Here is a 17,642-nt window from a genome sequence, read left to right as displayed (position 1 = left end):
TCTTTTTATAATTATTAATTAAGTTTAATAAACCTAACTAGCTCGACCCGAGTGGAATTTCGCAATGCGGTACTCTGGTGCGTATAGTTTGTGTGATCAATAAATTTTATATAACACTAGTACTTTAGACACGAATATTACACTATAGTACTTTAGTCATTTATCTTGTGAAGAAAGCAGACACAAATATGGAAAAAAATTGCTTGATTTTATATATATATTTTATATAATAAATATATGCCTATATTTACTTAATACGACCAAAGATTATTCAGGACTTTATAATACAAAGAACTGTTTGCCAAAAATTTGATAAAATTGTCATGATATTTATACAAAAAAATATGAGTGTATTTAAAAAATGACGTATTTTTTTATAAGTTAGACTAAAAACAAGCGAAAACAAACAATTGACTGAGTTCATTGTTGAAATACCATGCATAGACAGTGTTGATTTCTTTATTACATTACACATACAAACATGTGACACATACATAACTGATAATCAAGTATAGTACATATTATAAAATTTCCGCCTAATTGGCGCCCTCACGGGTAAACAGTGATGTTTACGAATAAATGTTTCAAACAAAAGTTGTTCAATTTTCGATAAGGAATATTTTTTACATTTAAACTTCTGTTCTATCTCTAACGGTTTACAAGATGGGTCCTACGGACCCAAGACCCAATTGACCTATGATGACCATTTACGAACTTGACCTCACTTTTTACGTCCTGAGTACGCTGTAAAAATAGCTCGAGCTCGATATCTTTTTTCGTTTTTGAGTTATCGTGTCCACAGACGGACGGACGGACGGACAGACAACCGGAAATGGACTAATTAGGTGATTTTATGAACACCTATGACAAAATTTTTTTCCTAGCATCATTATTTTTAAGCGTTACAAACTTGGGATTAAACTTAATATACAATGTATATTTCATATATACATGGTATAATGACGATAATTGAGAATAAGAATTATTTTTGATTCTTATTATAAATGCAAGCATGTTTAGTAATATGATATTACGAAATAATTTTTAGAAATAATATTTGAATATTTGAACGGGTCATTGATTCTTAATTGATGACTGATGGCCTAACATAATGTAAGAGCATAACAGTACCAAAAACAGGCTGGTACAAAACATCAATAGTAATTTACTTTCTTTTAATTGAATTTATATTAGGTTTTTGGTAGTACATACTATATTATAATAAATAATTAAAATAATAAAAAATAATTTTATTATTGGTGTATGACAACAAGTTTTTTTTGTTTGATCTCAAAATCTTTCGAACTTGCGTTCATTCTCAAAATATTCAATTTAATTTATACAAAATTTGTTTATATTGGATTTCTATAAATGTAATTTATAGAAAATTACATTTTTATTTTTTCTAATTTTCTCTCTTTTTATTTATAGGCAATTTTATTACAAATATGATATACAAATTACATAATTAACAAAATTAAATCTTAATATTTCTCTATAGTATGTTTTTCTTAAGTGTTAAATTTTTAGATCGTTTGTTTAAAAACTGGAATTCAAGGCAAAAAAGATATCTCGCGTGGACAGGAAAAAACACTCTAGAGATATAATAAATAAGATGTAATATAGGATCGAAACGACTGTATTGTACATGATGTTTTGTACATTTATTCAAACATAAAACTTTTAGTTGATTAATTTTATCGAAATTTTAATAAAAAAATTGAAGTTTTTTCTCATAAACTTTTTAAAGTCCTTATTAAACTTTGGTCCGGTGGGGGAGGGGGCGGGTTCTATCCGTAGAGGGAGGCAGTGCCATTAAATATTGTTGGGGATAAATTTTGAAATGTTAAGTTCTTCAAGATAAAATTAAAATTAAATTATTTCGTCCATTAGAAAACCAAAAAAGAGTGAAAATAGGGTATTCTACTATTTTTGAAAAAGTACTTCAAAATGTTGATTTTGCTAATAAAAAGCCACCAAAAATTTATTTCGGAAAAATACATACACGCTTTCTTGCCAAAAACTTAAATTAAATTTTAAACCGGTTTTAAACTGTCAAAAACGCGGGCATCCAATTTGATGACGTAATTTTTCTTCACCACTTTTCATACGAAATTTGTTGTTTGTTATTTTGAGTCACGGGTACAGGGTACCCACGGGTTACGGTAACTACGGGAGTGGAATTCCGCAAGGGTCGAACTAGTGTAATAATAATTAGCCAAGAAAGAAACGAAATAAATTTTTTTAGAAACTAAAAACGTGTTTAAAATATTTATCTCTAAAAAAAAAATTATTGGCATACTTAAAAACGCTACTGTAGACGCGGAATATACTAATTTAATGTATAGTTAGTTATGCATTTAAAAATTCTTGGATTATGAAATGTTTGAAGGACGTCATAAATATACAAGACAGTTTGAAACAAGTATTTTAAAAACATCGCAACATTTAAAAAAAAATCTTTATATATTATAAATGTGAAAGTAAGGATGTTTGTTTGTTTTTTTTGTTTGTTTGTTTGTTACACTTTCACGCAAAAACTGCTAAATCAAATTTGAATGAAACTCTACAAGATTATAGTTCATACATCAGAATAACACATGAGCTATAATTTATAAATATATTTAAAAAAAAATAAACTTAATGTGACATTTTACTGTTCCATCTATGATCATCATTTTGAACCATAAATTAAATATTTCTGTAATTTAAAATAGTAAATGTAAAACGATTCATGGCCATGTTTCCTGATATACCCAATGAGTTTTGACTATTTCATGGTAGAACTCTTCTACCAAGGACTAAGTTTAACCAAGGACTCATGTTTAAGTGTAAAAATTACACTTAAACAATAGAAATCTACTTCGAGTGTTATGGAAGGGGGATAAGTTAGATCAAGAGAGGTGGAGGCTATAACGTGGTGGTTTTTACCGTAGCGGGCGAGTATCAAGCTAGTTGTATATAGATACAATATACCAAATGTTGCATGGGTATAAAAAATGTTTTTATTTACGTTTGTTAAAAGAAAAATTGACTTTCATGATCATTTTTATACCATGTATATATGAAATATACATAGTATATTAAGTTTAGTCCCAAGTTTGAAACGCTTAAAAATAATGATGCTAGGAAAAAAATTTTGTCATAGGTGTTCACTAAATCATCTAATTACCCCATTACCCCATTTTTGTTTTAGACACGATAACTCAAAAACGAAAAAAGATATTGAGCTGAAATTTTTATAGCGTACTCAGGACGTAAAAGTGAGGTCAAGTTCGTAAATGAGCATCATAGGTCAATTGGGTCCTGGGTCCGTAGGACCCATCTTGTAAACCGTTAGAGATAGAACAAAAGTTTAAATGTAAAAAATGTTCCTTATCAAAAATTAAACAACTTTTGTTTGAAACATTTTTTCGTAAACATCACTGTTTACCCATGAGGGCGCCAATTAGGCGGAAATTTTATAATATGTACTATACCTGATTATCAGTTATGTATGGGTCACATGTTTGGATGTGTAATGTGATAAAGAAATCAACACTGACTATGCATGGTATTTCAACAATTAACTCAGTCAATTGTTTGTTTTCACTTCTTATATATCAATATGATTAATCAAACAAGTTTGGTAGAGTCCGTTTAAACTAAAATGTTACAATCCTTAAGTCTACACTCGCTTTAGATTTCGCTTTATCTGATTCTGCCTTAAGTTCCTTTGACCCGAAACGTACAATTGCCTCTTTTCCCCCTTAACATTTTAAGTAAATATGGCCTGATTATCCCTTAAGTCTCGATTACGGGACACTTTCTTGAATTCCCGTAACCTAAAACGAATCAAGCAATAAAAAATTCAACATTATCCCTGGTTCGAGATTTCATATACGCAATTCAGTTTGAATATGCGCTTTACAATTTCAATTGCATATATACTCTATCTATGGTTTTCAGCGTATTTTTTTTGGCTGAATCCGATAATCAAGGTCGTTTTTTTGAAACATGGTGCAGTTACTTTTTATGGGCAAAAAAATTAAATTATTAATATTACTATCATAGTAGAATTTTTGATAAAACTTGATATGAAATATGGGTTTATGCAAATCACTTAAATATTATGTACAATGCCGACATAAAAAATTTTAAAGTTTATTATTTTTACACGGCTAATTTATGTTCATGAACAAAGGTCATATTATAATGCATCCACATTCCATAGAATATCTATTTAATGACCTGTAAAAGGGTTCTAATTTAAATCGGTAGATAGAGTTTTCCGTAGTTAGATTGTCCAATAATGTGACCCGTATTAACAAAAACAAGTTAGTTGTGTAAATAATAACAAAAATTAAAATCTTTTATGTCAAGGTACCAAATATTTTAAGCGATTTACATATTATATTGTTATTTTTTTTTATCATGTTCTATCAAATGTTCTTGATGCGATCATGCGTAGTTACAGTAGCCCGTGGCTAAAAACAACAAAAAACAACAAAAAACAAATTTCGTAGAAAAATGGTGAAAAAGTCAAAAGTCCTTTAATTAATATTATGAGAACATGTATTAAAAATAGTAATTATATGTCTAGAGTATCAGATTCGCATCTGTAAAAACTAACATGTTTGTCTAATAAACTTATTATTTAAATTTATGAAAATTATTTGTCTAGAGTGTTTTTTCCTAAGCCTTCCATTTTTAGACCGTGAGTATATTTTTGGTCAAACCTAGACATAATAAGCTTGACAATGAGCGGTGAATAATTTAATTTGATAAAGAAATAAGGAAGATAAGGGTAGGACAGAAAAAAACTTGCTAGAGTAATTCTTTTATCATAAATAAAAGATATTATTAGCTTAGAAACAAATATACAATTGCAATTTTGAAAAAAATTATGATTTTTTGAAGTTTAAAAATATTTAATATAATTTTACCAATATATCCTTCAAGGTTCTTTAGTTTCGAAAACTAAGCGTCTAGAGGAAAAATCAGAAGAGCAAAATGATTAAAAAACCCAAAATATTTTTTTTTTTTTTAAATTTAAATTTTGTACTTTAAGAAAAAAAATTGCATAAATTTAAAATAAATAAGCTTTAAAAAATTTTTAATAACATGTTTGCTGCCCCCTTATTACACTGTCGCTCCTAAGCCATGGCGAAGGACAGCTGCCCCTCTCTCCCCCCTAGGTGACACCCTAGATGGAAATTTGCTTTTTTAAAAGGATTATCGTAAACATTTTTCTTGAAAAAATACTTGCCTAAAAACGTCCTATTTGATCAGCGGGCGATGAGATGAGTTTTTATTCAAAATGTCTTTGGACAAACAAATTTGGTTTTGTATAAAAATAGTTTGACTTCCTTTTAAAGTGATTAATATTAAGGTTGTACGAGCACCGCTGTGAAATTTTAGATTTAGGGTTGAAATTATTTGTACCTTATTTTAAATTTTGATAATGAATTTTTATTATAACTTCATGAATGTAGACGAAAAATAAAAATACAATTTTTCGATATCTGCCTTGGTTTTCGAAATATCGAAAGCTAAATAATTAAACGAAATTTTCAGTTTTCGATATTTTAAAAATTACTTCAGATATCGAAAAATTTTATTCTTACTTTTCGTCTTATACATATAGTCAATTTATAACATAATTCATCATCAAAATTGAATAAATATACTTTTTTAACTTTGTGTCCCTACAACCGTGCTTATACATCCTTAATTAGTCGAGCATAAAAATTGTTCTTATTTTTTTCAATAATTTATAAAGATTTTAACTTTAATTTAAATAGTTTTTTTTAAATAATTTCCACAGACTAGTTTTGGAGAAATCTATGAAAACATCCACCTATCATTTTACCATAAAATCAATATTAAATATGCCTACTTTTGATGTAATTTATTTATTTAATTAATCGAGCAACCCCTCCCACTCCTTAAAAATTTCAGAATTGATTTTGACTTAACCAATCTTCATTTAAAAAAAAAAAAAAAAACAAGCTCTTTATTTAAAATTGCTTTGGCGCTCATACATCCTTAAACAAAGGATTTTATTTTGTTTTCTTTTTGAAGCATATTTTGTATTTCAACTAATGTTTTTTGTCGTGTTTCTGGCAAATACAAATAAAAACATATAAATCCAAAAAAAGCAAAAAAACTAAATCCAAAAAAATTATAACTCATGCCAAATGTATTTGTTATGAATTGAAATATTTTATTTGTAATAAATCCAAATACTCCGTAACTAATTAATGCAGCACCAACACCATAATTTTTCATATTTGTTGAAAATAATTCACCAGCCAAAACTAACGCCATATTAATTATACCAAAATTTACAAAAATTTCGTAAAAGACAAGAATAATCGTTGGTATCCATGTGTATTTGGTTAAATTATATTTATATTCCATTAATGTGAAATAAATTCCACCAATTAGTATAAAAAATCCTGCACCAAAAATTGAAACTAACAGCAATGGTCTACGACCTTTTCGATCAATCCAAAATGTTGAACACATACTTGATAATATTGTAACAAATCCAATAATTACAGCTGGTATTTCTGTTCCAATATTCACATTCGATTCGTTTATTACAAGATGTAAATAGCTTGCAATAGCTGTAGTGCCTGCTAATTGTTGAAACCCCATAACCATAAAAACTATTCCGAATGATTTTCGATAGGAGTATGTATTTAGTATTGTTCGAATCGTAACTTTATTCGACATATCATTTTGGATAGCGTTTCTTAAAATATCAATTTCGTTCGCTTGATAATTTTTACCACGTAAAAACCGTAATGTATCTTCAGCTTTTTGATAGTTTTTACGGATAATAAAAAAATATGGTGATTGTGGCATTATTAAAAAAAGTATAAAATACAAAAAAGCTGGAATAATTGATAAAATTGCAAAAAATTTTATCGATAAAATATATCCAAAATAGTATGTTACTAAACTTCCAACATTAAACATGACAGGAATTAAAAATAGTAAGGCACCACGTATTTTTGGATCGGATATTTCACTGATATAAACTGGTGCGCAATTATAGAAAAGTGCTTCTGAGATACCAACTAAAAAGCGAGCAAAATAATAATACCAAACATTTTGTGCAAAAACGATGACTATCCATGATAAAATTAATGGAAATGGTGCGAATGTTAAAATATTTTTTGTACCAAAATAATTTGCTAAGAATATTGTTGAAAATGAACTGATTGGTAAGGTAATTAATTCAATTGAAGCAATCCATGAACCCTCTTCTGGTGAAATTTGTATTCCTATATTAATCGTTTCATTACTAATTGATTGAAGTTTAGGTATAGCTGGTGCAATCCATAAATGTCCAAGTCCAAATGAAAATATTCCAATAGTTACTGGAAAATAAAAATATTTATAATTCAAATATTCAGTTTATTATTAACGAATCCCGGACATGATATATTGATTTTTGGTTTCAAAATTATTTGAAAACTATGAATTAAGGTAGTTTTGATCATGCTGATAAAAAGTTCTTATAGGCTCAACCTTCAAAAACCCTTCCCTTCGATCTACGACCCTTCAAAACTTCTGGAAAAAAAAACTTCGTCACTGGAATTTTCATTAAAAATATCACAATCCGAACTTTTTCAATAATGGACAAACTCGTTTAAATTATTGATTTTAAACAATTTTATTTACCAATAGGCCGACGAATAGGACATTTAAAGGGAAAAACATATACAAAGTTAGAAAATTTCGTAGTTTACACGAATTTATTCGCAGTTTTGAATATGATATTCGTAGACGCGAATATAGAAACATTATTTGTAGAATATTTCTCTTTAACATATAATTAAAAAAAAATCTACTTACCAATAAAACTTGATAAAATTTGTATCGGGTATCCAGATAAAAATGTTTTAAACATTTTAAGCAAAATAAGTTTTAAAAGAATTTCAAAAATATTTTAAAAATATTATTTCATAATGTTTTAAAAATTTTCTATAATTATTATTGGTTTATTTAAAATTTGAATTCCACTGTTTCAATTAGTATATTGAATTAATCAATTTTAAAAAGAATTTATTAATTGTAAGTATAAAATATGTATTTTAAATAAATTAAACCATAATCGATAAAAATTTTTGCATCAATTCATAACAATCTTTTATTAATTCTTATTGTTTTAAAATTTTTTTTAAAATATACAAAGTGAGCTACTTAAATACTTCATACCCGACATGAGTTCATTCATTTAAGGTGTTTCGTTACCAAAACGAAATGGTTACTAAAAAACTGAAAATTTGTGTGTCAATTAATGAGTATTTAACACGCTTCCTGTAATAATTTCAGGTTGATTTTCTGTAAGGTTAACGATAAATTAATTATTAAAAACAGACCTTTTTACATGGTGGTACATGAAGAAGTCGTAATAAATGTTGATTTTTTAGCCAATGTGCTTTTAAATATATTTTACGATTTACATAATAAACTTTTATCAATATTCCTCAAGTTTTAAGCTTTATAATCATACCAAAATTAAGAACTGTGCTTAAAAATGAAAATCATTTTTTTTGTAAAAATAGTGGCTTAGATTGTTAATTTCTCCTAAGCCATATAGAGAATCGATATGAATTTTTCAAAAAAGTCGTAGAAAAGGATGATTAATTTGATAAATAAAATTTGAAATTTTTTGGATTTTCATTTTTTGTGGATATTAAGGTAAATTACTCAATTTAATAAATAACTTTTATAACATTTATTTTTGATTTGTAATTTTACTTTTATTTCATAAAATTTTTAACATGTTTCGGGTGTTATCCTATTATCGAAAATGGGAGAATATTGTTTCCGGTGGCTCTTATTCGTATAAAATAATTTAAAAATATTTTGAAAAACAATCTACGTCATATAAGGTCAAACGCAAATTAGACATCAAATATTTAATAAAAATATTCAATAAAAGAATATTCTGACCTTACAAAATAGACCTCCATTAAATACCTCAGTCAAATTTTGAGAAATAAAAAACAGAAATATTGATAAAAAGTTCTTAGAACTTCATTAAAATAAATAAATAATAATAAAAAATATTTTTTGTAACTAGTGAATTGAAATAAGTTATTTTAGATGAAAGAAAATAACTTTGATTATTTACTACGCTTCTATTTTTTCGAACTTATAGAAATTATTATCAACTGTTTACTTCAGCTATAGTTACAAAGTTTTTTCTCAGACTATTATGTATTTTCTACTTCTTAGTTCAGCTAGCTACAAAAGCGTGAATTTTAATTTTTGAAACTATTATATTTATTAGTGTTATTGAAAGTTATCTGCGCTTCCACCACCAAAGATTTTTTAGTTAATCGTTAATTCTGAAGATCCTGATCAGTATAATCTAACAGAACTTATTAAATTATTGTATTGTCATCCGTTACATAGATACATATAGATATGTACATAAAGACGTACCAAGCTTATAAGTCGTCTGACTTTTTCACCGTGCGATGATCTGAGGTAGGTACTTACATTAGAAGGTGCAATGATTTTTATACAGCTTACACTTTTTTGCATGTAGCGAAATACATGAAATAACTTAAACGTTGCTCTAACTCGTGAGTCAAGAATTTTCGATTTAATATGTCAAATTTGTTGCTAATGATTTGCTGCAAATATAAACACCTTCCAGGTGACTATCGAATAACGAAACAACCTGTACATATTAAAAAAGAGCTATAAGCTATAAAATGTTTTGTTTGATGCGATCATATATTGAAAAATTTGATTTGAAAAGACTGTAATTTAATAACGCTTTTAAACAAAATTATTGGTTCAGCAAAATTTTATTTTGTCAGCTAACAGCTAACTGTTTTATCAGTTTCGCTCGACCAGTGTGTGATAGTTTCTGTTTATGTCTTATGGTACAACGGTAGATGGATGATATGTTTTCATAGATTTCTCCAAAAATAGTCGAGAAATTAAAAGAAAACTATTTAAAAGTTAAAACCTTAATTAATTATTGAAAAAAAAAAACTCGTTGTGTCTGACCAATTGAGGATGTATATGCACGGTAGTGGGGACACAAATTGAAAAAAAATTATTTTTAATAATAATTATGTTAAACTTGACAATATAAGACGAAAAGTAAGAATAAAATTTTTCGATATCTGGAGTAATTTTCACAATATCGAAAATTTTGGGTTTTCATTATGTAGTTTTCAATATTTCCAAAACCAAGACAGATATCGAAAAATTTTATTCTTATTTATCGTCTACATTCATGAAGTTATAACAAAATTAATTATCAAAGTTGAAAATAAGGTACAAATAATTTCAACCTTAAATCTAAAATTGCTTTGGTGCTCATACTACCTTGAACAAAACCGATTTGTAGAACCTTTTTCCGTGGCAGTGTTGTTTCTTCACCTTATTTCGATGGCATACTTAATTGCACATTCTATCAGGTTCTACTCTATCACAAACAATTTGACCCTGTAATTAACTAGATTGTCAATAAATAAAATGATACTGCAACGTAATTGGAGTTTGTCAATATTTATTGATCATATTTACAAATTTACAAACCTTTATTGATAATTTTATTATATTGATCATGTATTAGATTGTTGCAATATAACAAATGAAAAATTGAATCTGAGCTTGCCACGCCTAAAACAATGTATCATTATTTATGCTCATATGCATATCCGTGTTCTTAAAGCTGCGTACAGTCCAACAGCGCGCCCAGAAAACAACTTAAGGCGTTTCGATACAAAAAATTTGAAATTTTCTAAATGTAGGTCAGCTAATGAGAATTTAAAGTAATCCGTATTAGTAGTATTATTAAATTTTTTACAAAGCTTTATAATTTCAGAGTACTTATTTTCAAAAAAGATATATAAAATGATAATTAATTGATAAATAATTTCAAATCTATATGGTATCATTTCCAATTTACGGTATCAAAATACATTAAAGAGTTCAAATGCAAAAATTTAAAATTTTATTTATCTATTAATCTCCCTCATGGATTCTCTGCACAGGTCCTGAAACATAAGTGGTTAGAACCTTTTAAAAGTTAAAAAAGCATAATCTCTAGTCCGCTTACGGAATAATTTAGTTATGATGCCCCAGCGGGCTTACAAATTATGATTTTCACACATATAAGGGATCATGTTTTTCTTCCTATTCGTGCCGAATCACCTTCCGAAGTGCAGTAGGCTTATTTTCGGACAACCTTATCACACAAATAGAATAATTTTCTTCAAGATAAAAACTACAATTTAAAATAACAACGAGGCGAATAAATTATAAACACTACTAAGGCAAAAACAATTTTTCAGTACAGCAAACAATGATAAATGAAATTTTTCTCATCTCCGTGCAGAAAGTATCAACTTTCTACCCACTTTACAAAACAAAGTTGCCGTTTTCCACCTCCGTCGGGGAGAAAAATAGGACACACACACCACGGGAGTCAGTAAAGAATGTCTCAGATCTCATATTTGTCACCTTCGGCTTCGCCTCGGGCATTGTACATGAGATCTGAGACATTATTTACTTTTGTTCCCTAGATGTATAATATACTATTTTATATTCTTGTATCAACTTTTTCCTGTAAGATCTACGTAGCTCTTACGTAACGATACTTTACTTTTACGCGATGATAAATAATTTTGAATTTCAATAATTGATTTATTTTTGGTTTCCGGTAACCAAATATATGTAACTAACACTCCAAACAATGTGGCCACGGATAATGTCCAGAACAAAACATGCATACCCCAATGTTTAGTTAAAACCAGAAATAAATAATTTGCACCCAAACCAAATAAATTATAACTGAGAGAGAATAAAGCTCCAGCATAATTTTTCATATTATACGCAAATAATTCTGATGTATATACAATTGGAATATTACATAATCCAATACTTACGAAAAATACATATAAAATTAAGGCGATCAATGGTAAAATCGTCACTGATTCAACATTGTAGTTCATATTTTTGAAGAAAAAAAAAGTCCCTAAGGCACATAAACATACGGCTGTGCCAGTGCATGAAATGTATAATAATGGCTTTCTACCATATCGATCTACAAAAAATGTGCTAGCTATTCCTGACAGAACTTGTACAAGAGAATATATTACAATGGAAGTTGTTTCAGGAAGTTTAATTTGTGCTTCCAAGATAATTGTGTGTAAATATATAGCCATAATAATAAATCCTGAACAATGCCAAATAAATACTGTCATAAATATAATATACGTAGCTCTTATATTGGCCCTCACTCGGAACAAATTCAAAAAATTCGCAAAAACGTTGACATCATTTTCGATACTTGTTTTGATGTCTGCAAATTCTTCACAAATATCAGAATCACGAATCACTTCCAATTGTTTTTTAGCTTCTTCAACTTTACCTTTTGATACTAGATAAGAAGGTGATTGAGGCATGAACAGGAAAAGAATAAACATTATAAATGGAGCTGGAAGGCAATACAGTGGGTATGTTTTCAAAGGAAGGACATAACCAAAGTATAGAGTAATAACTGCTCCCAAATTGTATGAAATCATAATACATGTTGACAATATTCCACGAGAAGATGGTTCTGAAATTTCTCCAATATATGCGGGTGCACCCACAAAGCACATTGCATCACACATTCCAGCTAAAAATCTTGATATATACAATTCGATAACAGATGTTGAAAATATGATCAATAAGAGTGATAAAATCATTGGAATATTACTCAATAAAATTAAATTTTTACTGCCAATTAAGCGAATTGATTGTATTGAAAATATTGCTGTAATTGGCGCAGCTATTAACAGCATTGATGTGAGCCATGATTCTTGTTCTGAAGTTATTGATATCCCAGAATCTCCTGCTATTAATTTTGGAATTACTGGTGAAAGCCAGACATACATTAAACCATCATCAAACAATGCAATTGTTGCTAGAACAAATAAAAGTAATTTAATGAATATATATTAAATGCTCTAAAATATACACATCCGCACTGAGTTTTAGGAAAATTTGTTTACAATTTTGGTAAAATATCCTCTTAAATATGCTGATTTAAAGTCTCGTTTATTACAATCTCGTGTTCCTCGTTTCTGATTTCTGACGAAGAACAGATTTATGGTATAATTATCCTCCAAGTTCTCCACCCTATTGCTAGATTTGCAAGAACTGGATTTAAAATATACATTAGTCGAACCTGACTAAGTAAGAATAGTATGGAAGTTTGATTATTGTGTCTCACAAAAGCATCTCTACGCGAAAAAAGCAAATCTTTCTAAGTTTTTAAGACTAAAAGTCTATACTTGTTCGGGAGAGAATAACGATATCTTGAGAAACAACTGAGGAATATTATTATGGAGACTTTTAACCCAGTTTGTTTAAAAAAATATCATCTCAAAAAACATTCACCATAATATATCGCCTTTTTTATTAAATAATTTAAATTTAATCAAGGTTCCCCAAAAAGCTGTATCATCGAGAAAAACAGTCTAATAAGCAGTTGTCTGTCTAATATAACCATCTACGGATCGTTCAAAAGCTTTTACTACCTAGTTTTTGAATCAGAAGTGGAAAAACTGTTATTATCCCTTAACGCTTTGTGACGATAGTTGGAAGGATGATAAAACACTTATCTCAAGCTTGCCTTTAAAATAATTTAGTGGATTGTTTAAATCATTCTAACCAATCCCAACTAATTTCTATCCCTATATATTTTATATGTTTCCCTACATATGTATGCTTGTTACGCTTTCACGCACAAATTACTGAATGGATTTGAATGAAACTCTATCATAATGTAGCTCATGCATCAGAATAACACATGAGCTATAATTTATAAAAATATATTAAAAAAATTAAATTTAGTCTGCCATTTCAATGCGCATCCATCCATGAGCAACATTTTGAACCATAAATAAGTTTCTGTAAAAATGGTAAACAAGATACAATTCATGAGAATCTGTCCTGATCAATGAGTTATGACTCTTATCAGTTTAGAAAAAATTGAAAACTATAAATGTGTAAAACAATCCCTGTCCCTATTTCGAGTGTTATGAAAGAGGGAGCAAGGGATTTACAGGATATAACGAGGTGGCCTCTACCAGTCTGTACTTTTAAGCCTATAGCGAAGTGGGCGAGTATCAAGCTAGTTATTATATAAATCAAACGATAAATAAGAAAGATAATTTAATAGGCGTTATTTAATATTAGTTTTTATTAGTGTTGAAATAATATTTTTTAAATTTATAAATATTTATAAATTATAAATTAATAAAACATAGGTAATTTATATTAAAGGTGAAATAAAGTGATAAATTACCTTGGTACGCAACAATTTGCCATAGAACTAACTACAAAAGTATCTTTGTGTACATAAGGAAAATTATAAGAATTATGAAACTAGTTATAGTCGTGTCATTTTAGCATTTCATAGAGATTTTTTTTGAACCTCAACCTATCGGGTCACTTTTTTTAAAATGATCAGGGTTCATATATCAAAATCTACATCTAACTTTTTGCCGCTAGAAAGTTTTGGTATTTGCTATGGGCCAAATGGGTCAATTTCCAATTTCCAATTTCCAAAATTGCAATATTCTGTAAATATTCAACAAAATGGATCAAAAAAGTATACTCAAGGGTTTTTGAGGTCACTGATCACGATTCCGAAGTAAGAATGGGGATATGCTTCCCTCTCCCTCTTAGAATTTTTCAGCCTTCGCTGGCTTAACACTTCAATTTTCTATAATATTCAAAAAATGGACCAAAAAAGTATACTGGGGGTTTTTGAAGTCGTTGATGACGATTCTGGAATCAAAATTCCGAAATCCCTCTCCTAGACCAATAGAAATATATAAGAAGTATCTAGTAAATTTTATGAAATTTGATAATGCCACGATGAAACAGTTTAAACAACCCTAAAACGAGTGAACTAATTTCCATGTAACTTACAGTTTTTTAATGTACACAACATGCCCTTTTGTTTGATAGTAGACTTGGGTATATTTGAAAATATTCGATCCTTAGTCCCTACTTTCACACCGTCATGCGTTAATGTACACGTTATGCTCTTTTATTTGATACCCCACTTGGGTATATTTGAAAATATTCGATTGTTCATCTCCATTGCTGTGTTGGGTCAGCGGGAGGCGAATTATATAGACCCCCTCCCGCAGAGGAGGTATATCCACATTCTACTCTCAGAATACTTTTTGGGTCCATTTTGTTTAATATTTACAGAATATTGAAATTTTGGCCAGCCTGGTAAATTACCCCAAGAGGATTATATTGAAATTATAACTTCGGAATAGTGATCAGCTATCCCAAAAACCTCCGAGTATGTGTTTCTGGCCCATTTTGTTGCATATTTTCAGCTTAATGTTAATAACCTGAGAAATGAACTATTACAATGGGCTTATTTGGCCCATGCAATGGTAAAACTTTCAAGCGGAAAAAACTTATATGTAGATTTTGATATATGAACCTTACTGATCATTTTAAAAAAAACTGGCCAGATAGGTTGAGGTACATAAAAATTCTTCATTTTAGCCTTTTTTGATCTAAAATGATTCATATATTAGATAAAAGTGTAATCTAACAAATAGATAAATTAAATTAAGCGAAAATTCTAGGAAATCAACCATCTGATAAACAATGCCATCATGCTAAAAATATGCGATAACTGTTTCCTCGACGACACCTAAGTGATGCTAGACTATGTTTATAGTTTTCTTACAATTATTTTATTTTATTCATTCTGTGATATTTAAGAAATGCTAGAATATGTTTACAATTTTTTTTAAATCAATAATTTATGCTTTTATTATAAACTGCATATTTTAAATATTTTGTTTAGTTTTTGTATTATAATAAATTTTTGAGACATATTTCCTAGACATTATCTCCAGACTCTTTTTATAAACTAACGGCTGCAAATCGTTAAATTTGTAAACAGAGAATCAGCCATTTTTAGTTTATAATCCTACAAAAAATAAAAGGTTAGATTGTTAATCTTATTAATCGTACGCAATTTATCGTTAGTTTAAAATATGTCTAGATTTATTATAAAATAACGATTCTTAAAATATTTCGGTGACATATATATTCATCCGATAAATACTCTTCTAATAAAAATATTTCTCCATTTATAAGAAAACTAGCTCTACTCTTGCGGAATTCTACAGTCCAGTATTCGTGGCTACAAACTTTCTTCTTATATATAGGCAATTTTATTACAGATATGATATACAAATTACATAGTGAACAAAATTTACTCCTATATGATTTCTCCTGCCTGTTTTTTCCAAAGAGACATTTTTATACCTCGAGTCTATTTTTCGTCAGCGGCCAGCAGAATAAGCTTGAAAATGATTGATAGATCATGTAACTTGATAAAGGAATAAGGAAGACAGGGAAACACTCACGTGAACAGGGAATAACAATCTAGATAAATAAAAATAAGAAAGGTAAATACAAATTATTTTCGACCTTGTGAAGAGTAATTATCGCTTAATTACATGGATTAAGATTAATTAAATACCTAAGTTTTAATTTGTTTAATTCAATAATCTATTTATATGATTAATCAGTATTGAAATACGAAATTTCTGTTTTATTGGTTATTTTAAGGGCTATAATACCAAAATGAATAGTTCTATCCGCTCATTTTGGTATATGAATAAGGAGGACAATATCGTGCTGTATCTAAAATTTAATTTTAACCAAAAGCCAAATCGATTGTTAAATGTTTTGGATCCTTTATAAAAATGTCAAAATATTTGAAAAAAAAATGGACAATCCTACTGAGGACTCTATCTACCGATTATAACTGGAACCTTTTTATAGGTCACTTTATAGACATAAAATATTATACAGATGTACTGCTTCGCCATAATTATGAATGTTAATTATATGCTACTTATTCGCACCGTGCGTGAGTTTTTTAGGAGGCGTTTCCATGGTAACGATACACTACTTTAATTATAGAATTGTATAGATGCATATATAATTGTATGGATTGCATTTATAACTTATATTGAAAATTTAATATTATTGTCTCACAAATTTAAATAAATAATTATGATAATTTACATTTGAAAAATAATATTTGTGCAACTTGATTTCTTATTTTCACAATTTTTAATGCATTAAGTTTAATTAATTCGTGTTTTTCATTAATTTTAATTTGACATTTCTATAACATTAACATGTAACTGCAAATTAGTAATAACAGCCCCCTTTAACGCCAAATTTTTCACTGGTAGCGCTGGTATCGATTTTATTGTCCCTACCATGACTACGCACATAACTTAATATGAAGGGAAATCTGGCCAGACACATTAGAGCCAATTTTTACAAAAAAAAACTTTTTGTTTTTTGGCTGAATTTTTTTAACTTGAAAAATAAAATTTGACAATCTAATTTTCCATTGATTCTTATGACACGCGCGTAAGGGTAGTCATGATGTAAAGTTGCATGCAATAATGTAACAAATTAGTGATATTTACCTGCAAAACATGCTATATATTGCTTAAATTTTGCTGAACGAGTTCGTTGACTATGTTCTAAATACACATCACCCATTTTTGCACTCAATTGAGTATTTTCATTCAATAGATCATACAAATTTTTAATAAAATTACAAA

The 17,642-nt window shown here is 28.4% G+C and overlaps 2 protein-coding genes across 2 annotated transcripts; both read right to left on the bottom strand.

Moving 5' to 3' along the window:
- Window positions 1–3,794: 3,794 nt before the first annotated feature.
- On the bottom strand, window positions 3,795–8,218 carry LOC123297707 (facilitated trehalose transporter Tret1-like). The gene is made up of 4 exons (XM_044879462.1): window positions 8,212–8,218; window positions 6,951–7,370; window positions 6,229–6,803; window positions 3,795–3,824 (listed from the first exon to the last, which is right to left on the bottom strand). Exons 1-4 carry the CDS (start codon window positions 8,216–8,218, stop codon window positions 3,795–3,797), a joined length of 1,032 nt encoding a protein of 343 aa, XP_044735397.1.
- Window positions 8,219–8,743: 525 nt separating this feature from the next.
- Window positions 8,744–17,642, bottom strand: LOC123299031 (facilitated trehalose transporter Tret1-like). The gene is made up of 3 exons (XM_044881168.1): window positions 17,505–17,642; window positions 11,084–12,934; window positions 8,744–8,756 (listed from the first exon to the last, which is right to left on the bottom strand). The coding sequence occupies exons 1-2, from the start codon at window positions 17,578–17,580 to the stop codon at window positions 11,580–11,582; spliced, it is 1,431 nt and encodes a 476-aa protein (XP_044737103.1). The 5' UTR covers window positions 17,581–17,642; the 3' UTR covers window positions 8,744–8,756; window positions 11,084–11,579.

Source organism: Chrysoperla carnea, chromosome 4 (assembly GCF_905475395.1).
Source record: "Chrysoperla carnea chromosome 4, inChrCarn1.1, whole genome shotgun sequence".
Classification (NCBI taxonomy): domain Eukaryota; kingdom Metazoa; phylum Arthropoda; class Insecta; order Neuroptera; family Chrysopidae; genus Chrysoperla; species Chrysoperla carnea.
This window is presented reverse-complemented; position numbering and strand designations above follow the sequence as displayed.

Coding starts and splice junctions, on each gene's coding strand:
- LOC123297707 (XM_044879462.1), bottom strand. Junction 6,804..6,950: donor TGTCATGTTTAATGTTGGAA/GTTTAGTAACAT, acceptor ACTATCAAAAAG/CTGAAGATACATTACGGTTT. Junction 3,825..6,228: donor CTGCATTAATTAGTTACGGA/GTATTTGGATTT, acceptor GATTCGTTTTAG/GTTACGGGAATTCAAGAAAG.
- LOC123299031 (XM_044881168.1), bottom strand. CDS start 17,580: ATGGGTGATGTGTATTTAGAACATAGTCAACGAACTCGTTCAGCAAAA. Junction 12,935..17,504: donor ATATATAGCATGTTTTGCAG/GTAAATATCACT, acceptor TATTTGTTCTAG/CAACAATTGCATTGTTTGAT.